At 36.4% G+C, this 26,927-nt stretch overlaps 1 protein-coding gene across 3 annotated transcripts; it reads left to right on the forward strand.

Moving 5' to 3' along the window:
* Positions 1-33: 33 nt before the first annotated feature.
* On the forward strand, positions 34-26,831 carry RECQL (RecQ like helicase). 3 transcript variants are annotated; one of them, XM_036759097.1, is made up of 17 exons: positions 34-87; positions 6,498-6,533; positions 6,907-6,994; positions 8,038-8,087; positions 11,432-11,629; positions 12,736-12,915; positions 15,074-15,180; positions 16,713-16,911; positions 18,039-18,205; positions 19,936-20,017; positions 21,218-21,366; positions 21,457-21,574; positions 22,126-22,264; positions 23,877-23,968; positions 24,478-24,697; positions 24,952-25,081; positions 25,675-26,831. In XM_036759097.1, exons 4-17 carry the CDS (start codon positions 8,072-8,074, stop codon positions 25,843-25,845), a joined length of 1,968 nt encoding a protein of 655 aa, XP_036614992.1. In that variant the 5' UTR covers positions 34-87; positions 6,498-6,533; positions 6,907-6,994; positions 8,038-8,071; the 3' UTR covers positions 25,846-26,831. The 3 variants fall into 3 exon arrangements, with proteins under 3 accessions (XP_036614992.1, XP_036614993.1, XP_036614994.1); XM_036759098.1 differs by having other exon boundaries at positions 37-87; positions 6,441-6,533; positions 25,675-26,216; XM_036759099.1 differs by lacking the exons at positions 34-87; positions 6,498-6,533; positions 6,907-6,994 and adding an exon at positions 7,323-7,438 and having other exon boundaries at positions 25,675-26,216.
* The last annotated feature ends 96 nt before the right edge of the window (positions 26,832-26,927 follow it).

Consider the following 26,927-nt stretch of genomic DNA (forward strand, 5'->3'; position numbering starts at 1 on the left):
GCAAGAGTCGAGCCAATGATCGTGCGCCGTCGCGTTTGGCTGAGAAGAAGACTTCCGGCGGAGGGAAGCTATCCTGAACGGCTGAGGGTGAGTAGCTGGCCTGGGATGGAGATGCTGGCCCCTGGGTCAGAGCTGGGCTCTGCATCTTGTGGTCAGGCGGGGAAAATGGCTGCGGTGAAGTTGCTGCTTTGGATTCGAGGCGATGCTCTCTTCGTTAGCAGCCGAGGAGCCTTGGCGGGTCCGCGGTGTCCTCCCTTTCCACTCATCCCTTCCTCTCAGTTAGCGGCTAGACGGGTGACTCATTGACCAGGCGCGCCTGGGTGTGGGCTAAGATTAGGGAAGCCGCGATGCTTCTGGAAGAAGCTGCCTCTGGGCCACCCGAATCTTTTGGGAAGGCTGCTTAAGACAGGTTTTTGTGTTCTCCTCTGTTGGCTTGTTTGGGAGGGAAAGTCGCGTACTTTTCGCGTTAGGCACAACTTTAGAGAGCTCGGATGCAACTGGTAAGACCTGTCAAGTTGTGTTTTTATCAAGTTGCTACTGATGTGTAAATGCACAACTTGGAGTGATTTTCAGATAAACTGTCTAGCTAGCCTCCTATGTCTTATACTTGTGAGATGCTTTATCGATGCCTTGTTTCCATATCATAGTCATTTCTATATATAACCAGTATTGTGCTGGTAAATAACAGTCGGCCCAGGGCGGGGGTGGGGGAAGTACTACGGATACACATTTAAATTTAATCTACATTATTAACACTTTCTTCATTATTTTCCCAAGTCTAGATAACCGACTAAACAATCAAGATCTGATTTGTCATGTTTGCCAGTCTCAGAAAATTTAAGCATAGGCATATTCCTGGATGTAACCTTTCCATCTCTCCTACATTAAATCCTCATGTAATAAAGAAAATAAATATATAGTAGGTGTATGCAGCATTCTGTCAGTGTCCCACCTGTTTTCAATAGGAGAAAAGTATGTTTCTTTATCTGTTCTCCCTGACATTTACAGTGTTGTCATTATGTTTCTTGCGTGCAAACGACACCCAAGTGTGCATATGCAGCCATTATATCTCTTCTGAGTTCCAATCCCATATTTCCAATTGCTTTCTAAACATCTCCACGTGGATAGAAATGTCCCTCATAGGCATCTCAAATTCACTGTCTGAAGCAGAACTCATTATCTTCCCCCCCCAAATCTAATTCTCCTAACATCCTTGGTTTTTTCTGCTTAACCCAGGACTCTAACCTGTTAAGATCTTTTTGAATCCTGAATCTGCTATTCAGTGTGTTAATTATTCCTTCCAGGTTTGTGTTATTTGTAGATTTGATAGGCATGCCATCTGAGTCATTATTAAAAATGTTAAAAATGATAAGGTCAATCATACATCCCTGAGGCTCTCCCTTAGAGACCTTTGTGGAACCATTAATCATTAGTTTTTGGGTCCAGCTATCCAACTAATTTTGAATTCATTTTGTACTATTGTCAGCTTACAAGTCCCATCTTTCTATGAGCGTGGTATGAGAGATTATAAAATTATTTGCTAAAATTTAGGTTAACTATATTGAGTGTTCCCTTGACTACCATTTCAGTAAGTCTGTCCAAAAAGGAACTGATATTAGCATGTTAAGACCTTTATTTTCGATGAAACCATATTGACTCTTTCTGATTACTTGTTACTCTTTTAGGTGTTTATTAACCATCTCTCTAATGAAACATTCTAGAATTTTTCCAGGTTATCAAAGTCAAGATCACTGGCTTATAGTTTATAGATTCTATTTCCATCCCCTTTAAAAAAATTAGAGCATTTTCTTTTTTTTTTTTCCAGGCCTTTTCCATTCAGTATGATCTTTTTTTTTTTTGTAGCAAGCATTTAAAATTTTTTTTTTGTATTTAATATTTTATTTTTCCCCAGTTGCATTAAAAACAATTTTTAACATGTGTTTTTAAAACTTTGAGTTCCAAAGTCTCACCCTTCCTCCCTCCCCATGCCACCCCCCTCATTGAGAAGGCAGGCAGTTCAATACAGGTTATATATGTGTAGTCAGGCAAAACATATCCCTAATAGTCACGTTGTGAAAGAAGACATAGACAAAAAAAAAACTCAAGAAAAATAAATTAAAAATAAAGTATGCTTCAATCTGTATTCTGACACCATCAGTTCCTTCTCTCAGGATGGGTGATATTTTTCATAAGTCCTTCCGAGTTGTCTTGGATGGTTGTGTTCTTAAGAATAGCTAATTCATTCATAACTAATCATCTCACAATATTGCTGTTACTTTATACACAGTACATTTCACTTTGCATCAGCCCATGCAAGTCTTTCCAGGTTTTTCTGAGAGCATCCTACTCATCATTTCTTATAGTATAATAGTATTCTATCACAATCACACACCACAACTTGCTCAGCCATTCCCCAATTGGTGGGCATCCCCTCAATTTATAATTCTTCATGCCCCAGAAAAGAGCTGCTCTGTGTATTTTTGTACATATACGTGCTTTTTCTTTTTGTTTTTTTATTTCTTTTGGGATATAGACCTCGTAGTGGTATTGCTAGGGCAAAGGGTATATATGGTTTTATAGAGTCTTTGGGCATAGCTCCAAATTGCTCTGCTGAATGGTTGAATCAGGTCACAACTCTGCCAAGAATGCATCAAATTCTCATTTTTCCCACATCCCCTCCAGTGTTTGTCCTTTTCTGTCCTATTAGACCATCCAGTAGGTATGAAGTAGTACCTCAGAATTTTGCATTTCTCCAGTCAGTAGTGAGTTAGAATATTATTTCATATGGCTGTAGATAGCTTTGATTACTTCATCTGAAAACTGATTATATCTTTTGATCATTTATCAATTGGGGAATGGCTCTTATTTTTATAAATTTGACTAAGTTCTCTATGTTTGAGAAATGAGGCCTTTATCAGAGAAACTTGTTGCAAATTTTTTTTTTGGAGTTACTATTGCCAACTATATTTCCCTCCTTTCTTATTCTATTCTTTCTCTCCTTTCACCTCCTCAAAAGTGTTTTGCTTCTAATGACCCGCTCCCCCAATCTGCCCTCCCTTCTATCACCCCCTCTCCCCCTTTTCTTATCCCCTTCCCCTCCTACTTGCCCATAAGGTAAGATAGATTGCTATACCCAATTGAGTATGTATGTTATTCCCTCTTTGAGCCAGTTCTGATGAGAGTAAGGTTCACTCACTCCTTCTCACCTCCCTCCTCTTCTACTCCACTGTAAAAGCTTTTTCTTGCCTCTTTTATGTGAGATAATTTACCCCATTCTACCTCTTCTCCCAATACATTCCTCTCTCACCCCTTAATTTTATGTTTTAGGTATCATCGCTTCATATTCAACTCACACCTATATCTTCTGTCTATGTTTAGTCCTTCTAACTACCCTAATAATGAGAAAGGTCTTATGAGCTACAAATAATTATCTTCCCATGTAGGAATATGAACAATTTAACCTTATTAAGGCCCTTATGATTTCCCTTTCCTGTTTACCTTTTTATGCTTCTCTTGAATCATGTATTTGAAAGTCAGATTTTCTATTCAGCTCTGGTCTTTTCATCAACAATGCTTGGAAGTCCTCTATCTCATTGAATATCTGTTTTTCCCCCTGAAGGATTATACTTAGTTTTGCTGGGTAGGTGATTCTTGGTTGTAATCTAAGCTCCTTTGCCCTCCAGAATATTTTATGTCAAGCCCTCCATTCCTTTAATATAGAAGCTGCTAAATCTTGTGTTATCCTGACTTTGGCTCCATAATACTTGAATTGTTTCTTATTTTCTCCTTGACCTGGGAACTCTGGAATTTGGCTATAATATTCCTGGCAGTTTTCATTTTGGGTTCTCTTTTAGGAGGTGATTGGTGGATTCTTTCAATTTCTGTTTTACCCTCTGGTTCTAGAAAATTGGGGAACTTTTCCTTGATAATTTCTTGAAAGGTGATATCTAGGCTCTTTTTTTGATTGTGGCTTTCAGGTAGTCCATTAATTTTAAAATTACGTCTACTGGATCAGTTTTCCATGTCAGTTGTTTTTCCAATGAGATACTTCACATCGTCTTCTATTTTTTCATTCTTTTGTTTTTGTTTTATTGTTTCTTGATTTCTCATAAAGTCATTAGCTTTCATTTGCTCCATTCTGATTTTTAAGGAATTATTTTCTTCATTGAGTTTTTGGACCTCTTTTTCCATTTGTCCAGTTCTGCTTCTTAAGGTATTCTTCTCCTTATTAGTTTTTTGAACATCTTTTCCCATTTGGGTTAGTCTATTTTTTAAGATATTATTTTCTTCAGTATTTTTTTGTGGCTCCTTTAGCAAGCTGTTGACTCTTTTCTCATGATCTTCTTGCCTCAGTCATTTCTCTTCTCAATTTTTCCTATATCTTATTTGATTTTCAAAATCCTTTTTGAGTTTTTCCATGGCTTGAGACCAATTAATATTTTTCTTGGAGGCTTTGGATGTAGGAGCTTTGACTTTGTTGTCGTCTTCTGAGTGTGAGTTTTCATCTTCCTTGTCACCATAGTAGCTTAATATAGTCAGAATTTTTTTTCTTGTTGTTTGCTCCTTTTCCCAGCCTATTACTTGACTTTTAGTAACTGTTTGTTAAAGTAGGGCTCTGCTTCCAGGGTAAAGAGCGCACTGTCCCAAGCTTTAGGGGTTTTGTGCAGCTGTTTTCAGAGATACTTCCAGTTTTCAATTCTTCCAAGGTGGTATGATCTAAGGAGAGGTATTTACCCCTCTCCTGGCCTATAGGAGACCACAAGCACTTTTTTGTGCCCTGGCACTGTGAGGAGGGCCCCCAGTCCACTGTGGCCACAGGTTCTGCTATGCTAGTGTTCTTACTCACCCTGGAACTGCCACCTAGGACTGGGACCAAAATCTGTGTATGGGCAAAGCAACAGAGTTCTGCCTTAGTACTAGCAAAAAGACCTCTTTAATATCCTTCTGACCAGTTGTTTGAGCCCCTTACCATGAGCTCTGGAAGCTGCTGCTGCTGCTTCAGTCACTTCCAAGGCCTGTTTCTGGTTTCCTGGAGCTGGGACTGCTGGTGTGGCCTGTGCCACGCTGAGGTGCAATAGACCTTTCCTGCTGACCTTCTAAGTTGTCTTCGGGGTCTGTGGGCTGAGAGGTCTGGAAACTGCTACTGTTGCCAGTGATTCAGTTGCCTGAGGCTTGCTCTGGGTTTGCTGGGGCCTGGTCTGCACTGGTCAGAGCTGGATTGTGCACCTTTCTTACCTTGGTACAACAGACACTTCCTGCTGACCTTCCAAGTTGTCTTGGGCTGGAAATTTGTTTTACTCTGTCTTTTTATGGGTTTTACTGCTCTAGAATTTGTTTAGTCATTTTTTAAAGGTATTTGGAGGGGTTTGGGGGAGAGCTTGGACGAGTCCCTGCCCTTACACTGCCATCTTCTGTATGATCTTTTCAAGATCACTAGTTGTGCTCAGCACTCAGACCAACCAGTTATTTCACTGCGAAAGGATGTTACTTTAGACCTTGTGTTGTGAGTTCATCAAGTGCATTTAGGTGCTCGCTTATCTCCCTATGTATCTTGCACATCAGTTTTCTACTAGTGATAGTTATTTAATTTATTCCAGTTCAGATAGCATTTCTCTTGGCAGATAAAATAGCAGCAGAATTAGAAATTACCATTGCTGTTTTTTTCCTGTCATCAGTTTCCACTGCATAGTTCACCCTGAGCAGTAGTCCTGTACCACCTTTGATCCCTGTATGTTCCTCAGTATTTCAATGACTTGTGATTTTGTTGGTGTGGCAGCACCCTCTACTGGTATTGATCATAACTTATCTGTAGCTTTTAGTCACAGGAAGTTAAGTTACTTGCCTATGAGCACACACTAGTAAGTGAGAAATGGGACTTGAAGCCAAGTCTTCTTGACGTAGAATCCAGGACTCTGTCCCTGATGCTTGCTGTCTTTCTAACACACAAAAAAAACCCTCAAAGACACAAATGAGAACAAAAACTAGCTTTTATAAAATCAACTCCAAGAGAGGTAGCTAGATAGACTGGAAGGATTCTGGTTTTTGTTAGCGGACCAGAATTAGGGGTCTCTCTGATTACACAGATATGAGGTCTCTATATGGTCTATAAGCCTTTGACTTTCCTCACTTTTAATCTTGTTCCAGTATATTTTTTGCTTTTCTTCCTTATGTTCAACTTTGCATTGAAGTCACTCAGTTTTAAAGCATATACTGATTGGATTTGGAGCGTCTTACTGAATTTTTTTGTAGAATTTCTCTACCTCCTCATCCTCTGCAACAGAGGTTGATGCTAGCTGCAGTTATATTCATGCTGGTCATTTTGCAAGTGCTTCTCATGACCACTGCAATATGAGATGACTAAATGTCCCATGAAATATTTTTTCTTGTCCTTCAATGCATGAAAAATCATACACTGCTAACTCCTTTGTTTGTCTTTGCAGGGACAACCTATATAAGTTTAGCTGAAACTTTTTTTTATCTTCTGGTTTCATTTATAGCAAGAATGTCAGAATTGGCAGGATTCAGTTCCTCAGGTAATATGTCCTCTTGTTCATCTCTGTAATTCTTAGTTCCCTCTGCCCTTTTCCCTCCACTTTGCTAACATCACTGCAAATTGTATCACACAGGACTGGGGGCACTATTTTATATTTTTCTATGTTTCTTGAGTTGCCGTGGCCAAAGAATTCATTGCCAAGTGGCTAGCAAGTTTGTGAAATGTCCACTTTTTTTTTCCTCCAACTACAACAACAAAAGCCAAATACCTTAGGGGTGACAGGGAGATGGGATGTTCCTAGTGGATAGCCTTGAACAATATGGGGGGATCTGGGTCTTTTTTCTTTTTTAATTAAGCTAATTTTAATGTATTTGCATATTTTCTTTTTAATAAAACATGGTTTTGCTTTGCAGTACAAGCCTTTATCTACCTATGGAAACATCCTTTATTGTAGACTGATTTACAATCTCCACAAGAAAGTACCTTCATTGTAATAAAAAGGTTTGTTGCTTTTTCTGTTTTTCACTCTGATAACATTGGTGTGTAATAATAATAGCAACAATCTTGTGTATTGGGAATCAAGATGGGCTCTTAGCACTCATTCAGCCAAGTGCCCTTGAAGATTTGGCCTTTGTTTCCTTGATTAAATTAGGAGTCCTTGATGACCTCCTTGCCTCAAGGGAAAGCCTAGTTTACATGGGTTTGAGTGACATGTTTGTGACATCAGAGGCTTTTAGACCACGTGGGTTTAAGTCGAATTTTTGTGATGATTTTAGGTCATGTGGGTGAGTCCCATGTGTGACTCACCTTTGACCCTGAACAAGATATATAAAACCAGGGGTTGGCTTTCTTTTTTCGGAGCTCTCAGCTGCAGCAGGAGCGGCACATGACTCTGAGCCAGCCTTGTCGAGCTCCTGGCTGAACTCAGATGTTGATGGTTCCATGGTAACTATGAATTGTTTTTGGTCCGTTCATAAATGTATGTTTGTAATTTGTTTGTATTTGCTCTGAAGTTCAGGGTGCTGGCTTTCCCCCTGAGCTGACTGAATGATATTTGTATGTTGGATTAAAGTAAGATTGTTAACCCCTTAACATTGCTTTCCTTAGTAAAGCAGATCAAAAGAACCTAGCTTGCAGCGTTCTGTGTGCTGGTTGTTGTTGGTTTTACAGAGCCACAGTAGCTGCTAGCTGAATTGTTGAAACATCTTGTCTCTACCCAGACAAGTATACCGGGATCTTTGATCATTGGTAGGGAACTGTACTTTGGTCTTTAGTGGGAGGAGAGAACAGTAATCTCAAATAGATGAAGTGACTGGGAAGGGATAAGCTTTGAGCAGTGTTTTAGAGGAGGGAAGAGGATTTTCTTACATCCTTACTACCTGGGAGATGGATCCTCAGCTGGAGTAGCATTTCTTAATTAAGGACTATTTATAAGCTAGGAACAATTCACATATCATTCATTTTCTAATACTTATCAGTGAAAATACTATTAATGCATAGAACATAAGACTTAAACAATTTATTGATAAGTCTTTCTTTTTTAGAAAGAACTTCAGAGATTGTAAAACAAGTTTCAAAATGGAATCAGTTTCAGGTGGGTTGAATTAATTACATTTTTTAGTTCTGATTCTAATTTTGCTTGCTTCAAATTTAAACATGAAGAAACATTTTGCAGATCACAAGAAATAGTCATTATCAAGGCTATCTGGAGAGCCTAGTGAATATGGACTTGGCCATAGACTTGGGTGCCCATGATATGTGAAAAATCTGTATGAGCCTGAACTCTCAGACTCATACAGTATTTTGAAATGATAAACCCAGGTTCTGCTTTAAAGCTCATTCTGCTGTCCTGAAGACTAGTCCAGAGTTAGTGATAAAAAGAGGTGCTTAAGTTTTAGGAGCCTAGGCTTTATCCTTCATTTTTTCCCCCAAGTTTACATTTTCATTACATACTGATTCATATTCTCTAAGCATGTAAACTATTCCTGAAAGTAAGTTAGGTGGATAGAGTAAGTTTTAATGAATGATTGCCTCAGAACTATATGGCTTCTTTTGAACAGCTCAACTTGTTGGCTTTGTGTATTTATTCAGCAGATGTTGATTAAGTTGCTTATGTCATGTTAGGCACTGGGGAGTACAAAGACAAAACTGGAACAATCTCTTCTTTCAAGGAACTTATATTCTGTTGGGGGGAAGGGGAACATTAATACAGTTAAATAAATCCAAAATGAATATTAATTAATCTCCCAGGAGTGAAGGAGAATACCACTAGCAATTGAGAGATTAGGGTAGGTCTCATGTAGGACAGGTCATTTGAGCTGAGCCTTTAAGAAAGCTAGGGATTCCGTGAGGTAGAGGTAAGGGGAGTAAATTGCAGTCATGAAAAACAGTCTGTGCAAAGATACAGAAATGGGGATATGGAATTGTACACATGGGGAACAAGTAGGCAAACCTGTTTGGCATTTATAGAACAGTCTATGAATATACAGTTAACCCTGGAAAGATAGGCTGGAGCCAGACTGTGAAGGACTTTGAATGCCAAATGGAAGAGTTTGTATTTTATCCTAGAAGCAATTAGGAGCCACTGGAACTTTTTGAGAAGAATAATGACATGTTCACACCTGTGTTTTAGGACTCAATTTGAAGCTCTATGGAGGGTAGATTGGAGGGGGAAGATACCTGAAGTAGGAATACTAATTAGGAGGCTATTGCAATAGTCCAGGCTTGAAGATAAGGTGGATTTGAACTGGGGTGGTGACCAAATGAGAGGAGAAAAAGAGAAGAATGTGACAGATGTAGAAATATGAATGGGGCTTTGCAACTAATTGGATATTTGGGTTGAAAGAGAGTAAATGATGACTCCAGGAGTTTCTTGGATGGCTGGAATGATGGTGGTACCCTCACCAGAAATGAGAAGGTTTTAGAAAGAGGGGAAACTTGTGTTAGTAATTAAGGTAGGCATCTTTTTTTTCTAACCGATTTCCCTTTTGGAGCACTGAAGTAATCAAGTGCCTTTGTTTCTTTGATTAAATCGGGGAGTCTGATGACCTGCTTAAGGAACAAGAAAGCCTAGGTCACATAGGTTTGAGTGGCATGGTTGTGATGCCCTTTGACACTGAACAGGGTATATAAACTCAGAGGTTAGCATTTTGGTTGGGGCTGTCAGTCACTGGAAGAGTGTTGTGTGATTTGACCAGACGAGATTCTGGGTAGCCATTGTTAAGGCTTTGAAGACCCAGATGTTGGTACTTCTTTGGTAACTATGTATTGCTATGGATAGATCGATTTGTGTTTATTTGCTCTGTTTATATAATGTTTGCTTGTAATTTCTGTTTGTATTTTCTTTGAAGTTCAGGGTGCTGGCTTTTTCCCCTGAACTAAGTGAATGATATATGTATGTTTGAGTAAAGTGAGATTGATAACCCCTTAAGGTTGCGTTCCTTAGAAGAACAGATCAAAGAACTTGTACTGGCAGCTCTTCCTTGTGCTGGTATTGTTGGTCTTACGCAGCCACAGCAGCTGCAAGCCACATTGTTGTCACAAAATTGTACAACTAGAGATAAGAAATTTGTTTTGAAACTTTTTGAGTTTAAGAAATTTATGGTACATTAATGTTTAATAGGCATTTGGAAATGTGGGATTTGAGCTCAGCAGGGAAATTAGGGCTGAATATTTAAGTCTGAGAGTCATCTGCATAAACAGCTAGTTGAGCCCAGGAGAGAGCTCTAAGATCCTTTAAAGAAAGAATAGAGAGAGACGGTGGCCAAGGTGGCACAACTTATAGGGGCTGAGAGATGAATTATGATCCAGCAAAGGAGACTGAGAAGTAATTAAACAGGAAGGAATAGAACTAGGAGAAATCACTATCATGAAAACCCAGGGAAGAGAGAATATCTAGGAGGGAGAGGTAGTTAACACTTTGAGATGATGCAGAAAAGTCAAGAAAGATGAGGACTGAGAAGAGGCTGGTTGAATTTGGATATTAAGAGATCCTTAGTAACTCTGGAGAGAACAGTTTCAGTTGAGTGCTTAGAATAGAAACAAGATTGCAAGGGTTTGAGCAGTGAGAGGAGAGTTGGATTGTGAGAGGGAGGAGAAATGTAGGCAGATAGTTTGAAGTTGGCACTACAACAGGTCACCCAAGGCAGTGTCCTGTTTATTTATTATATAGTGCAGCTATTATGTTATATCAAAGTCATGTGGCATCAGTTAATAACAGTGAACTTGAGATTGAAGGGAAGTAAAACTATGACATTGATTACTTTGTATGCCTTTATTTTGATACATTGGAAAACGTTAGGGGGGCGCAGCTAGGTGGCGCAGTGAGTAGAGCACCAGCCCTTGAGTCAGGAGGACCTGAGTTCAAATCCAGCCTCAAGACACTTGACACACTTACTAGCTGTGTGACCTTGGGCAAGTCACTTAACCCCAGTTGCCCTGCCTTCCCCCCTTCAAAAAAAATAAAAAGAAAACTATTAGGGATAACCTTTTAACAGTTCCAACTGTCAACTGAAAAAAATTATCATGGGAGAAAACCCCTTCCTCTGCTACATCAGTGTTGATGTTGATTAGAACTATACAGGATGGCATTTTTTTTTTATGTAAACCTTGGTAATATGTAGTTTTTCTCTTTGTGCCTCTAGCACAGGATTATAGTCATGAACCCTATTTATCACTAGGCTAAACATATTGATGTGAAACTTATTACAGTTGTGTGGTATGGGAAATTTTAAATTCCTTGTGTTTTAAGATCTGGTCATTAGCGTATAGATGGTGTAGGAAGTCTTGATTACCCTCTTCTAGCCTCATTTAGATAGTTCTTTTATTTTGTGTCCATCTATAGTTCGGTTGCTGAGAAACATGTAATAAAGTCTTTAGTACAGTTTGGGGTTTGATAAGCTCATTATGGGCCTTGTGGACCTCTTTTGTTTCCTGTAGAGCTAAGTGAGGAATTAGAATCTGTCACCAGTGAGCTGCAAGCAATAGAAATTCAGATACAAGAACTTCTGGAAAGACAGCAAGAGCTTATTAAGAAAAAAACTGCCCTAAAGAAGAAAATAAAAGAATCTCTAGAAGATTCAGATGCTGGGACAAGCTCAGAATTGGATTCTTCACCTGAAGGCTGGAATAAACAAGGTTTTACTTTTTATCTTGCTTGGGTTTTTTGGGGGGTGGGGAGGGTGTTATAAACTGAAGTTTAAATTGCTCTATTTAGTATGCTACTTTGCATCAGTCTTAGAAAGGTTGTTCTGGTCAAGCCTTTCAGGGAGTAAGAGGAAGAGGGAGAGCTGGCTGTGGGTGTTGGATGCAACTTTGCAGATTCTTGTGAATTTAGTTTTCATGGTTTAGATTTTGTGTTTTTGAAAGATAGAGTAATATTTAGATTAACTTCCATACTTGCAGAATGTGGTTATTCTAATTACATGAATTTGCTTAGTGTTAACTAAGCTTCCTGCTTGAATATTGTTGAAAGCCTTTTAAAAATAAATTTGCCTATATTCTTGTAATTGAATCTTTGATGAATCAGGATCTTGCAGTACTTTAGTGACTTCACTAGGAACCTCATTGATAATTTTCAGAATATTAAATATACAAAATGTATTGAAATCAGTAGTTAAAGATTTTAGGGCATATCCTAAATTATTCATCAGTATTTTACTAAATCTGAAATAGCTTGTTTTCTGGTGATTTGTTTCTTCTGAAAACGAACTGTATAGAAAAAAATGTAGCCATTTAAGAGTCTTGGTTAATTGGCTTCCTCTTAGTTGAGGTAAAAAAAAGTTGATAAACATTTATTAATTGCCTACTATGAGCAAAATGTGCTATGTTTTGTTATTTCTCAGTGCACCATACAACCTTTATTGAAATGTAACTATCAGAACATTCCAAAGTAAACAAAACTTATTTAATCATGGTTATCATACTTAGTATGTTAATTTGGAGTTGCCAATATTTTTAGCCTTATCTTAATGAAAAAAAATTTTTTTTCTTCTATTTTTGTTTTATTGACCTTGTTTGAATGTTTCCTGAAATAGTCAAGCTAGTCATAAAAATAAATCAATATTTTTGAAAAAAGAATGCTTCCCCACAAGTTAAAAATTGTTTGTTGCACTTAGTTCATCTGTATTTTGTTAATGAATATTGCATATGAAAATCTGTTTTAGAAAAACACTTATCTAATTATTTTGTTTGTTTTAAGTGTTTCAGTGTATAGAATTTATTTTGTGTCTTTCTCATCCTAGATTTTCCGTGGTCTGGGAAAGTTAAAGATGCCTTGCAGAATGTCTTTAAACTGCAAAAGTTTAGGCCTCTACAGCTTGAAACTATTAATGTGACAATGGCTGGAAAGGAAATATTTCTTGTGATGCCTACTGGGGGTGGAAAGAGCTTGTGTTACCAGTTACCAGCAGTATGTTCTGATGGTATGTGAAAGGAAAATTAACTAAAATTGGGAGAAATGTGGTTTTCTTTCATATTAGTTTGTAAATAGCTTTAAAATAATTTATAAATAATGTACTAATTTTGCAAAATTTTTTGTTGAGTGTGTCTCTGCAGAAATTACCTACTAGTTTAGTTTTTTTAAAATAAATTTTAGTGATTTTTTTTTTCCCCTTATGAAAGTGTTTTCATGTAGGCCTTGAAACATAACTAGTAGAAGGCAGCAAGGTATTGGACTAAGACTTTTTTTTTTGGAGGGGGGTAGGCAGGGCAATTAGGGTTAAGTGACTTGCCCAAGGTCACACAGCTAGTAAGTGTGTTAAGTGTCTGAGGCCAGATTTGAACTCAGGTCCTCCTGACTCCAGGGCTGGTGTTCTACCCACTGTGCCACCTAGTTGCCTCTGGACCAAGACTTTGAGAAAACTTGAGTTTGAGTCATAATTCTTCCACTAACCAGTTGTGTGACATTGAATAAGTCACAAAACTTTTGTGCTTTCTTGTCATCTATAAATTTGGAACAACATTGATGGGATAAGAGAGTACTTTGAAAACTGTAAAGCATTAAATAAGTATAGAGTAATTTAAGTGATGATTATTAATCTTCCATTAAAGTCCTATTCTGCTACCGTAACATGGAAGTAACTGTGGTTTCTGAAAGGGTATGCCAATGGAATGCAATCTCTGGTAAATCCTGTTAACCTAGAAAGACCTAATGATATGCATGACCTAATGATACATGTTGTCTGAGGACCAGGTGGGCAGCTAGGTGGCACAGTAGATAGAGTACTGGGCCTAAAGTCAGGAAGATTCATTTTCTTGAGTTCAAGTCTGGTCTCAGCCACTTACTAGCTGTGTTAGCCTGGGCAAGTCACTTCACTCTGTTTGCCTCAGTTCCTCATCTGTAAAATGAGCTGGAGAAGGAAATAGCAAATCACTCTAGTATCTTTGCCAAGAAAATCTCAAATAGGGTCATAAAGAGTTGGACCTGATTGAAACCAATATTAACATCATTATGGGACTGACCTCCAGATAATTTTTTTTTTTTTGGTAATAACAACTCATGAAGGCAATATTAAGATTACATTCTGTATCAATGAAAGAAGTATTTGTACTGATTAAATCCTGGAATCGTGAAGTATTGAAGTATTATTATTCTTATTAATATTTTTCAGAGTTTTTAGGGCTGTATGAACTTCAGCTATGGGAAGGAACATAAAAAAAGGAAAAGCTACAGTTTACAGAAAAAGCTATTAATTTAATAATGTTTTCACTTGGACTCAAACCCAGAAGATATTAATGTAGACTGCTATGATATATTAAATGCCACCATGAAATTAACATTTATAAATTTGTAGGTTGCTGTTTTCTTTTTTGCTTAAGCTATAGGCTCCTTATGGATACCCATCTACAGTATCCATCTACATCACTTAAAAGTTTGATCCAAAGATGTTATTGGCATGACTAATATTATATTGAAATATTACTCATCTATCCATATATCATTGTGTGTATATGCGTATATATGTATATATTTGTGTATATGTGTGTGTGTGTGTGTGTGTGTGTGTGTATGTATGTGTGTATACGTCTGCACTTAATTGTAGCCTTCTTGAGCGGGGAGCAGGGAGGGGAGTGGGGAGCCTGGAAGGGGAAAAATAGAACAAAGTATGAAGTGCACAGCAGAGAACTAAAGAAAACTTACAAGGAAGCAAAGATGGACAGCTCTGAATGCAATGTGTAGTATTTATTATATAGGCTTTCTTGAAATGGAAATTTATTGTTGTATATTTTGAATCCTCTCTTATGTTCTGCTGTGCACATGGCAATGTTTTTTTTTTATTACCATATTTTGTCTTTTAAGTTTCAGTATTTAAGTTTATAATATGTTTCTTTTTCTTATTGTATATTTGTGTATTTAAGTTTTTTAGAAAAGAAATATTACTGGTTCTAAATTAAGCATTCGAAAATATTAGTATTTTGAATATCAGACTATGTTGGAAAACTGATAAGACAAGAGAAATTAACAAATATTAAGGCTTCTGCATAGTTTTCAGACTTTTGTCTATTGGCCCATATTTACCTAATATCCCAATAGCACACTGAGGAAATTGTGAAGTTTAAAGCAAAAATGTTATCTTTCAGGTTTCACACTTGTGATCTGCCCTTTGATTTCTCTTATGGAAGATCAGTTAATGGTTTTAGAACAATTGGGAGTTTCAGCTACTTTGCTAAATGCTTCCAGCACTAAGGTATGTTTTGGATAGGTGTTAAAGGTGGGCTCTTGTTCCTCTAAAGCCATAAACTGGTAACTTGGTATTATTAGAATCCTATAGTAATAATTAAGGATAGATAACTATGCAATAAACAAATGAAAAATATTTTATAGGCAAGATAGCTTAGTCTTATGTAGTATCTTCTGTTTGGGGACTAAACACATATGCATCATAAAACATTTTCCACTTACCCTTTTTGCTATCCTCTTATGCCCATCTACCTCTTTTACAAGAGGTTTGATAAGAATAGTGCTATAGTTGATCTAAAACCTAGTTGGATTAAAACCACGCTCTAGACCAGGGATTCTTGGCCTTTTTTGTATCATTGACCCCATTGTCAGTTTGATGAAGCCCAAGTATGCCTTCTGTCAATAACATTTCTTAAAGAAGTGAAGAAAATACAAAATTTCAGTTAGAGGTTAGTAAAAATTAAAAGGTATTTTTTCCCCATCTAAGTTCACAGATCCCTTGAAATCTACCCACTGATTCCTTGGAAACCTGAGGACCCAAGGTTAAGAACACCTGTTGTAGACCTTGCTCAGTTCATTCCTCTGTCACCCCTTCTAAAGCAGGAGTTCTTTATCTTTTTTGTTTGGTGAAGCCAGATGCCTTTTCAGAATAATATTTTAAATGCATAAAATAAAATGCATAGGATTACAATGGAAACCAATTATATTGAAATAAATTTATCAAAATATTGGGTGTGAGGGAAAGGTCACAGGCCCCAGGTGAAGAACTCCTGTGCTAGAGGTTTTCCTTGACAGAATTAGAGTCTGGCTGCTTATGTGCTTGCTGAGTAAGCAACACATTAATATTGAGTTAGACTATGAGCGCCAGACCATGGAACCTGCTTTAATTCAGTCTTTGTATTTCTCTCAGCATCCAGCACAAAGCTCTAAATATTGTATATATTTTAAGAATATTTATTAAAAGAATTTTGAATGAATGAGATTTTATCAACTGAAATTCTGCTGAGAATATGTTGAAAGACCCTGAACTGTATAATAAGGAATGTTTTTACAATAGTAAATTATAAAATGTGGTGGTGGTGGTAGTAGTAGTAGCAGCAGCAATAGTAGTAGTAGTAGCAGTAGTAGCAGTAGTAGTAGCAGTAGCGGTAGTAGCAACAGCAGTAGTAGTAGAAACAGCAGTAGTAGTAGAAACAGCAGTAGTAGTAGTAGCAGTAGTAGTAGTAGTAGCAGCAGTAGCAGTAGTAGTAGCAGTAGTAGCAGCAGCAGTAGTAGTAGTAGCAGCAGTAGTAGTAGTAGCAGTGGTAGCAGTAGTAATAGCAGTAGTAGCAGTAGCAGTAGTAGCAACAACAGCAGTAGTAGCAGTAGTAGTAGTAGTAGCAGTAGCAGTAGTAGCAACAGCAGCAGCAGCAGCAGTAGTAGTAGTAGTAGTAGTAGTAGTAGCAGTAGTAATAGTATATTATAATAATGAATGCCTTTACTCACCATTTTAGCAAAATATATCAGTAGGTTTTAAAAATTTCTGTTTATTTTTAACAGGAACACGTGAAATGGGTTCATGCTGAAATGGTAAATAAAAACTCTAAGCTAAAGCTCATTTATGTTACCCCAGAGAAAATTGCTAAAAGCAAAATGTTTATGTCAAGGCTGGAGAAAGCCTATGAAGCAGGAAGATTTACTAGAATTGCTGTGGATGAAGTTCATTGCTGTAGTCAATGGGGACATGATTTCAGACCTGGTATGTCTTATCTACCTGTGTTTAATACTAATTATATAGTTTATGGCACTAAATATATAGCAGAAAAATAGACTCCTGCAATAGCCTTTTGGTTGGTCTCCCTGCCTCGTTTTTCCCCATTCTAGTCCATCTTCCACTCAGTAGTCAAATTGATCTTCCTAAAGCACAAGGCTGACCATGTCATACCTCAGTGAGTAAACTCCTTGTTACCTCCTGGCTCAAATGTAAAATGCTGTTTGGCTTTTAAAGCTCACCATAACCTGATCTCTTCCTACCTGTTCTGTATTCTTACACCTTACTCGTCTCCATGTACTCTACAATCCGGCGGCACTGGCCTCCTTGCTGTTCCACTTACAAGACACTCTGTGCATTTTTACTGACTGTCCTTCATGCCTGGAATGCTGTTCCTCCTTAGGTCATTCTCCTGGCTTCCCTGGCCTCCTTCAGATTTCACCTTCGGCAAGAAGCCTTTCCCAATCCCATTTAGTGCTAGTGCTCTTCCTCTGAAATTATCTCCAATTTATCCTGCATTTATTTTGTTTGTACATAAGTCTACCCATTGGATTGTGAACTCCTCAAGGGTAGGAACTATCTCTGGCTTTTTTATCCCCAGGACGTAGCACAGTTTCTGGCAGACAGTAAGTGGTTTAAAAATGCTTGTTGACCTGCCTTCTGAATCTAGCCCACATGTTTCCATTTTTTTTAACAGAAGAGAATAGGATATTTTGTCAGATGTCTCACTAAACTTGGCCAGAAGTAAGTTGTTCCTTAGCTCTTGATATTTTCCCTCTGACCAAGAAGCTCTTTCTGAAGAACTAGTTAAATTAAATTCTGGAGGCAAATGTTGCTTAGTAACTTAGAGGCTGCCAAATGGATAGAGAAACACTGTGTTTAGCCATAAAAGGACAATAATACTTGCATTACCTATTTCATAGGACTGTTGTGAGGAAATTGCTTTTTTAGGCTCAAAAGCACTAGAGAAATGTTATTAATAATACTTTATGTATTAATTGAAATCAATAATAATTATATTACTTCATACATTGTTACAGTATGTGACCTCCTTTAATTCTTGCAGGTGAGGAAGGATGCCTTTAACAGTTTTTTTCAATTATTTTTTTTTCCAGATTATAAGGCACTTGGTATTTTAAAGCGGCAGTTCCCCAATACATCACTAATTGGTTTGACAGCAACTGCTACCAGTCATGTTTTGAAGGATGCCCAGAAAATTTTATGTGTTGAGAAGTGCTTTACATTTACTGCATCTTTTAATCGGCCAAATCTTTATTATGAGGCATGTAGCTTTTATGTTAATTGAATATACTAGATAAAATTTCAGTGGAGAAGACTTACCTTTGCATTTTTTTTACATTAAGTACGTGTGTGTGTGTGTGTGTGTGTGTGTATGTATGTGCATGTGTATATATATATATGTATGTGTGTATAATTGCTCTAACTAGGGAATGAACAAATATTTAAGACAACTTTTCAAATAGTCTCATGTGGAACCTGAGAGGCTCTCTGGACATACCTGTAGCTGGATAAATTATCCCCTCTACAACATACCCAATAAATGGTATGTAGCCTTTTCTTGAACTCTTATGAAGACCACTACCTTTCTCTTTCCCAGGCCTCTCATGCTTTTGGATAGCTGTGATTGTTAGGAAATTCTTCCTTAAATCAGGCCGAAGTTATCTTCTTTGAAGAGAGCAGTTTCAGTTGAGTAGTGGGGTTGGAAGCCAGATGACAGGGGATTGAAAAGTAAAATGGATATAAGAAGTAATGGAGGTAGTGAGTGTAGGTAGCTCTTTTTGGGAATTTGACTCTGAAAGGGAGAAGAGATTGAGGGAATGGAAGGTCAAATGAAGTGTTTTGTCTGTCTGTTTTAAGGATTGGAAGCTCCTTAAAGATTGTAGCAACTAGGAAGGAATTAGTGGATGAGGAGAGTTTAAAAAATGAGAGAGGGAGAGAAGAAATGATTAAGGTGTTATCTATTTGACAGAACCTAAAGCAAAGGAGGAGAGAACGGAGGATAGTGAAGAAGGGCATGGCTTTCTTTAGGACATGTGCTATCTATAATTGTGTTTATTTGTATACAGACAGTTGAGGTTATGGACTTTTTTGATGGCTTCTTTCTTAGATTTTTTTTTTGTCCTGTGTAATTCTGGGCAACCCTACTACTATTTATCCTACAATGAAGCTTGTCTTTGTGGTAGCTATAGCTTGGTGGATAAAGAAAGGCAGTTTTCTCCCTGCCCTTCCCTTTTCAGTTTAAAGCTCTTTTGGTTAAGATTTCTAAGACTCCATGCAAATACCAGCCCCTTGTAGGGTAAACTCCATTCCTTGTTAGGAGCCCATTCCTTTATTTTAAGTTGTAGCCTATAAGTGTGTATATCTCTTGTATATTACAATCTTTTATTAGGCTACATCAGACCTTGTGCTTTCCTAAGGGTTATCAACTAAGACTAGCCTCTATTAGGAAATGCATAAATAGGATAAATTAAAGTGAATGCAATTTAGACATATTTTCTCTTTTGGGGAGGTAAGTATGCACTTTACAATGAGACCTCAGGTGTTATGATGGAATGATTTTTCTTGGCTGAAGTATGAATATGGATTTGTTAATAGTTCCTTATTTGGCTTTTAATTATGCATTATACTTAAGCATAAAATTTAGATATCTTAAAATATCCTTTAGGAGCACTACTCTATTTTCCATTATTTTAAGATTAGTCTTAATAGATTATAGGTTTATTATCCCAAGCAGTGATTTCTTACAGAATTTCACAATCTAATGAACATGACATCCCAAACTTCATAACTGGTCCTCTCTTTTGGGGTGACTTGCAAAAATCATGTCTAAAAGGAAAATCCAGGGGGTGGCAGGAGAGAGCCAGATGAGGTAAATAAAGGAGAGGATTATATGTACTCTCTTCATTAAAGTTTAGTAAGAAAGATGTAGTGTCAGGATGATGATTTGGCGATTGTTACTAGTTTATTTTTTAAAACTAATTTATTTTCTAGGTTCGTCAGAAGCCCTCAAACACTGAGGATTTCATCGAAGACATTGTGAAGCTCATTAATGGGAGATACAAAGGACAATCTGGTAATGTAGGAAAAATAATAACTTTGAAGACTTAGAAATACCTTCCCTGTAAAAAGTGGTAACTGAAGTTGGTTGTTTACTAATTGGAAATTTACTAGATTATAATTTTTGACATAATTTATTTTTTGCTAACTTAGAATGTGATTGCATAGTTTTACCCAACTCAGTCATAGGTTTTAGAAAAAGTATATAGAATTGTTTGGATGCATCTTTTGTTTGTAGTAAAATTAGTTCCAGCTAGTTTATCTGGTTTCCTTATGTGAATTATAATTAACAAACATTTATTGAACATATACTATATGCAGATTTCCTATGCCAAGAACAGATGATAAAAACGTTTAAGATAGTCCATATTATCGGAGGACTTAGTCAAATTTCAGAAAAAGAACGTAACCGTAAAAAGATAGTAAGTAATACAGAGTAGTTTTTTTGACTGTAAAATGAATTGTATTGAAGAACGCTACAACAGTTTTGAGAAGAAAGTGGCCTTTGTCCTGGAACTTAAATAAAATCTAGAACTTAATATTTAGAGGGTGAAGATAAATCTAAAGTATGGAAGAGAGAAAGCGGAGAGCAGAAGGAGCAATACCAGTTAGTAGATTATATAATAGTTGTATGAGGATGTAAGAGCCTGGATTGAGGTGGTGGTAGAGAGAGATGGGAGACTTGAACCTGGGTGGGGCCAGTGTTGATAAGGGGTTGTTTGGGAATGTTGGCTTCCAAAGGGGGAAAGATTAGGAAGCATTCCATTGTATTTTATGCTTGGTGTTAAAGTTTTCCACAACTTTGGTTATTCCATATTAGTAAAGTACCTTTTTTATACCAGGAATTAAAAGTCTGTTCCCTCTTCTTCCAAATACTTCATTTGTATGTGGTCCAAAATATCAGTTATCCATTATACTAGTTTCTTCCTTTATATTCAGCATATGGCTGATATAATTTTAGCTCTTAGGAGCTCAGGAATGGGAAAAAGTTAAATAAAACAGACTCAATTCTCCTATTTTGGATGAGTGGATAAATGAAATTGAGAGCCCATTTTCAAACATTAGAACAATATAGCTTTGGGCATTTCCTTAGTTTCCCTTTAGCTAATATATAGTTTTAATTTGTCAGGATCTTTTGACAATTTCCTTTTAACAGAGTTGCTTTTTTTGAGGCAAACAGGCATTTATAATAAAAACAATTTGCATTTTTATACAGGAATCATATATTGTTTTTCCCAAAAGGACGCTGAGCAAGTCACAGCTAGTTTACAGAAGCTGGGAATTCAAGCAGGTGCTTACCATGCAAATATGGAATCAAAAGACAAGACTGAAGTTCATAAAAAATGGTCAGCAAATAAAATTCAGGTTAAGTATATATTTATCAATGGAAACATACATGGACTTTGAAAATAATCATAATTTTACCTAATAATTAAATTGTTGGGAATATTTCAGGTAGTAGTGGCAACAGTTGCGTTTGGAATGGGAATTGATAAACCAGATGTGAGATTTGTTATTCATCATTCAATGAGCAAATCTATGGAGAATTATTACCAAGAGAGTGGACGTGCAGGTATCGTAAAATATGTATATATAAGAGCTAAATACTTTATATGCAGAGTATTGTGCTTAATGTAGATATAGTCTATACCAAAATATTTTTTATTATTCATCTTTAATTTTTAATTCAAGAAAAAATTTAAAAAATGTTTTCTTAGGCAGTTTTGTATCCAAGGTTATTTGCAAATACAGAAAATTTCAGCATGTGTATTTGGCTGTTGTCATATTTTTGTATTTATAAATTCCAGCATCCTTAATTTGCTAAGAAAATTTGTTTTATTATTTCCTGTCCTAGGTTTAGCTATTAGTTTGATGTGTCACATTACTGGATTAGTTTAGATTTTAGATTTAACAATGTTGTCACATATTGAATAGAAGTTTATTTATTTGATGGTAACTACGTAGATCACCTGTCACACATATGGGAGATTTTTAGCTGTTCAGTTCTCCATTCCATAAAAAGTTGCCAGTTTTCTTTCATTGAAATTTTTTTTCAGGTTTGGGCTAAAACCAGTTGTGTTTAATTCAGTATTAAGAGTAACATTTCTGTCTAATATATCATAGGTCGAGATGACCTGAAAGCTGACTGTATTTTATACTCTGGTTTTGGAGACATATTCAGAATAAGTTCAATGGTAGTAATGGAAAATGTAGGTCAACAGAAACTTTATGAAATGGTGTCATACTGCCATGATATACACAAGTAAGTTTTATTTTTACATTTATGAATATGTATGTATGTATATATTTTATAACTTATTAGTTAACATTAGTCATTTACTCAGTTATCATTTAATAAATGTCAGGCCCTTTGGAGGGCTGTAGGGATACAAAGACAAAAATGAAATGATTCCTGTCCTTAGGAGCTCACAGACCATTGAACAGTCCTATAATTTAAAAAGTTTTAATGTAACTTTTAAAAGAGAATTGTATACAGATGAACGAAATTGTCTATCGAGATAGATTGTAAAGTGGAATCACTATACAAATATATATGAGTGTATATTAAGGGAATAAATTAGTGGAGCCCTTAAAGTAGTTCTTCTTTTGCCTTCCAACATGTGTGATGCTTAACAGCTGTAGGGATATGTCTTATCTGTGTTCCAGTTGGCCTTACCTATGTATTTGTTTTCCCATTTCCATTGTGTGAACTCCAAAGCAAAAATGGTTTGGATCCTTATTACCTGTCTTACAGCTCATCACTCTCTGTATATTACTCAGGCAATTGCTGTCAACAATGCTGTCCTATGAATAATTCTGGAATTGTCTATAAGAACTAGAGATAGTGCATTTCCGTGCAATGTCTTGCCTACCTGATACTCAATGCACAATTGTGTTTGCTGCCCCAAAATCTACTTCAAGTTTCATCATAACTCAAGGTTAAGAATTCTTCTGTAGGATTTGAACAATGGCCAAACTGAGGCACATAGTTTCAAATAGAAAATATCTGAAAATATTTGGTTGCTTTTCTGAGTTTTATTTAAATAAAACAAGTTTTTCCATTAGTCGGAATTACAGATGTATTTATAAACAGCTACAGTAAACTCCTGAACTGAATAATTATGTATCAAATAATTGATATATAGGATTGAATTTTTGTTATTCTATAGGAGGCTTTTTCCTGCTGCATATAATACTCTGAGAAAGATAGGGAGAGGGAATTTTCTTTTTTAGAACTTAAGTGGTTCCAATAAATCGTTGTTTAGATCATGTCCAACTCCGTGACCTCATTTGGGGTTTTCTTGGCAAAGATACTGGAGTGGTTTGCAGTTTCTTTCTCCAGTTTATTTTATGGATGAGGAAACTGAGGCAAATGGGGTGACTTGTCCTGGGTCACACAGCTAGTGTCTGAGGCTGGATTTGAACTCAAGTCTTCTTGACTTCAGGCCTGGTACTCTATATCTACTCTACCACCTAGCTGCCTCCCTCACCATCAGCCTCCTACCCCCACCAGTAAATCATATCTGAGGTATTAAAACTCAATTGCTGACATCAGAGATTTAGCAAAAAAATAATTTTTTCTGGTCATCACTTCATCTCCCTGGTCCTTAGTTTCCTAGTAAAGTGCTATATTATATTTCCTCAGGGAGAATGTACGCTTTTTGAGGTCACACTGTTTTTGTATCCTCAGTGCTTAGCATAGTGCCTAGCATACAGTAGGCACTTAAGAAATGCTTTTCGAATATTTATTATTTTGTGATGACGCAACAAAAGATGGAGGTTTTAAAATTGATCACCCTACACTTCGAAATATGTTTGCTTAGGAGATCTTCGTTAAGCTCTTGGCTAATATTTATCAATTATACTGTTTTCAGATGTCGCCGTATGCTGATAGCTCAACATTTTGATGAAGTGTGGAATTCAGCAGCTTGCAACAAAATGTGTGATAACTGCTGTAAAGACATTTGTGAGTTCATTGTGGATTTTTTATTTTTAAACTATGTAACATGATTTGAGCTTGGGACTGCATATGGCAAACATATCTAGAACATGAGGACCTTAGTCAGGGTGTGATCTAATAATCAAAGGGGGAGTTTTGTTCTGAAAGATTCTATAGTAGGCAAAAACAAGGTTGTAAATAAAGTTGAAGAAAGTATCATTGATAATGATTTTAGAAAACTGATGCCTATGGTTAATGGCCTTCCAAAATTGTGATTGCCATTGGAGACAGTGAATGAGCATCTTTCAGATGAATTTTAAGGAAAATTATGTAAAAAATGGGACTAACAAATAGGTGTGGTGGTTATCATTATCATTAACCATCTGCAGCCATTGAATGGGACAGGCAAAAATAGATAAAAACTGTAGTGAGCCCATTCTAGTCAATTACCAATGTATTTGTAAGCCAGTACTTCACATCTTTTTATAGTTGTTCTAATATTTATTCACTCTGTATGTATATCTCTTTCTTTGTAGCGTTTGAAAAGAAGAATGTAACTGAGTACTGCAGAGATTTAATCAAAATACTGAAACAAGCTGAAAAACTAAATGAAAAGCTAACACCATTGAAACTTATTGATGCCTGGATGGGAAAGGGTGTAGCAAAATTGAGAGTATCTGATGTTGTTCCCCCTAAACTTCCACGTGATGAACTGGAGAAAATTATTGCTCACTTCATCCTACAACAATATCTTAAGTATAAAACAAAGTTAACTGTTTTTTGTATAGTTTTTTTTAAAGATTCTTAAAGTTAAGATGCTATGAAAATTTACTTGAAGAACAAATTTAAAATATTCATAAGACCTTGATTCTTATTTCTAAAAAAATTTCTTCGGAGATTTTAAAAATCACCTTTAAAAGTGTCATCATATGATATAATGCTTTCATATATATTTATTTCTTTTGTGAATTATTCAAATGTCTTATGATTGTGGACTTTTTCTTCTACAGAGAAGACTTCAGTTTTACAGCATATGCTACTATTTCATATTTGAAAGTAGGCCCTAAAGCTCATCTTCTGAACAATGAGGAACATATAATTACCATGAAAGTAAAGAAGGACACAAAAGGTTCTTTCAAGGTACTGTGAACAAACTTAAAATTCTTATTGTTTATTAAGAATATACATTCCTCTTCAACATAGGACTAATTATTATAAGCTCTAGAAGGGCAGAGAACATTTCCTATGCTATGTCTCCCCCAGAATTTAGCCTAGTGCTAAGTAAAGATTTCACTTTACCTTATTAACAAAGTACTGTTTGAGGCTTAGAAGACAAAATTTCATTTGGAAGAGATAATAGCCCATGGTTTTTGCTTAAGTTACATGGATGCTTGAAGGGAATAACCTATTTTAGCTTTCTGTAGAGCTGCTGTGTAACATAATTGCCTAGTACCAGTCACTGATCCTGGTATGTTTTAGAGTTCTTTGCTGTCTCCAGATAACATGATCCCAAAACATACTGGTAGTTAGATGAGAATGGTTGAGTGGCACCTTTGTAACTGCGAAGCTTAATAACAAAGGCTCTTTAAATACGTTTATGCTGGCCTGCTTTGAGAGTGGTAACATTTCAATATACTAATGATGCAAAAGGATGCATTATTATGTCACCTAAGTACAATTTTTATATGGTAAAACAGTTGAATTTTTACCAGCATTATTTTCCGGATTTACAGGTTGAATTACCTCAGGTTTCTAATTCTGAAGCAGACAGAAAGATGGAAGAAAAAAATTCAGTTAACTTCCAAAATACAGATGTAAAGAAGTGTGGAAATGTGCTTAAACAACCTCATTCAGAGAATACAAAGGCAAAGAAAAGGAAGCTAGACGACGCAGTCACTGACTAAAATTTCCAAAAGAAGCAAAATTGCACTCACCTTAACAAGGGATTAATTTTTGAATTATTTCATTTTATGTACATGTAACTGCATTTTCAGAACCTTAAGCAGTTTTTGGATGAATGGTTTTTATACTTTTTGAAATATTTTTGATTTAAGATTATGAACCGCTTGATTTAGAAAACAGAAAACTATCCAATAAAATGAAATACCAAAAAAAAAAATGTAAATTTTTTAGAATATTGTTGAATGCCCTGAATATGTAAGATTTACTCAACTGCCATAGCTTGTACTATTATTATGCAGCCTATACTTTTTAAAAATTTCTTTTTAGAAGCAGGGCAATTGGGGTTAAATGCCTTGCCCAAGGTCACACAGCTAGTAAGTGTGTCAAGTGTCTGAGAACAGATTTGAACTCAGGTCCTCCTGACTCCAAGGCCGGTGTTCTACTCACTGTGCCACCTAACTGCCCCACAGCCTATACTTTTAATAACATACTAAAGGTGGATTAAAATTAGTGTAGTGGCAGAAAAAGCACTGGCTTTGGAGTCAGAGAACCTGGACACAAATGCCACCTCTTATGCTGACAACCTGTATAAACTTGGGCAAGTCATTTAAACTTCCACTGGTTTCTCAGTTCTCATCTAATAAGTGAAAGGAGGTTGGACTAGATCAGTGGTGTCAAACTCAGACAGAAATGGGGGCCACTAAACTGTACATAAAGATATCTGAAGGTACATATGGACTTAGAAAACCACATATTAACATTATGCTTTATTGCATTTTTATTACTTTGTTAAACATTTCTCAATTACATTTTAATCTGATTTGGACCACATGCCTTTTTTCCTCTTATTCACAAATTCAAAGATAATAAATATGCCTCAAGAGGCACCAGAGCTTTTGTTGCTATTCCATTATAGGTGAAAACATGAAAGAGCTCCTTATGACCCAGAGCAGCTAAAATAAAAGTTATTCGTTTAAAAACTCTAAAATGGCACTACTTAAAATAACATTTTTTGCTAATTAAGTTTGAAAGATTCTTTTTTTCATATACATAGTTGACAAGTCCCCTTGTCAAAGCCTTTTGG

This window comes from Trichosurus vulpecula, chromosome 5 (genome assembly GCF_011100635.1).
Source record: "Trichosurus vulpecula isolate mTriVul1 chromosome 5, mTriVul1.pri, whole genome shotgun sequence".
Classification (NCBI taxonomy): domain Eukaryota; kingdom Metazoa; phylum Chordata; class Mammalia; order Diprotodontia; family Phalangeridae; genus Trichosurus; species Trichosurus vulpecula.

Coding starts and splice junctions, on each gene's coding strand:
- RECQL (XM_036759097.1), top strand. Junction 11,630..12,735: donor TGAAGGCTGGAATAAACAAG/GTTTTACTTTTT, acceptor TTCTCATCCTAG/ATTTTCCGTGGTCTGGGAAA. Junction 15,181..16,712: donor TAAATGCTTCCAGCACTAAG/GTATGTTTTGGA, acceptor TATTTTTAACAG/GAACACGTGAAATGGGTTCA.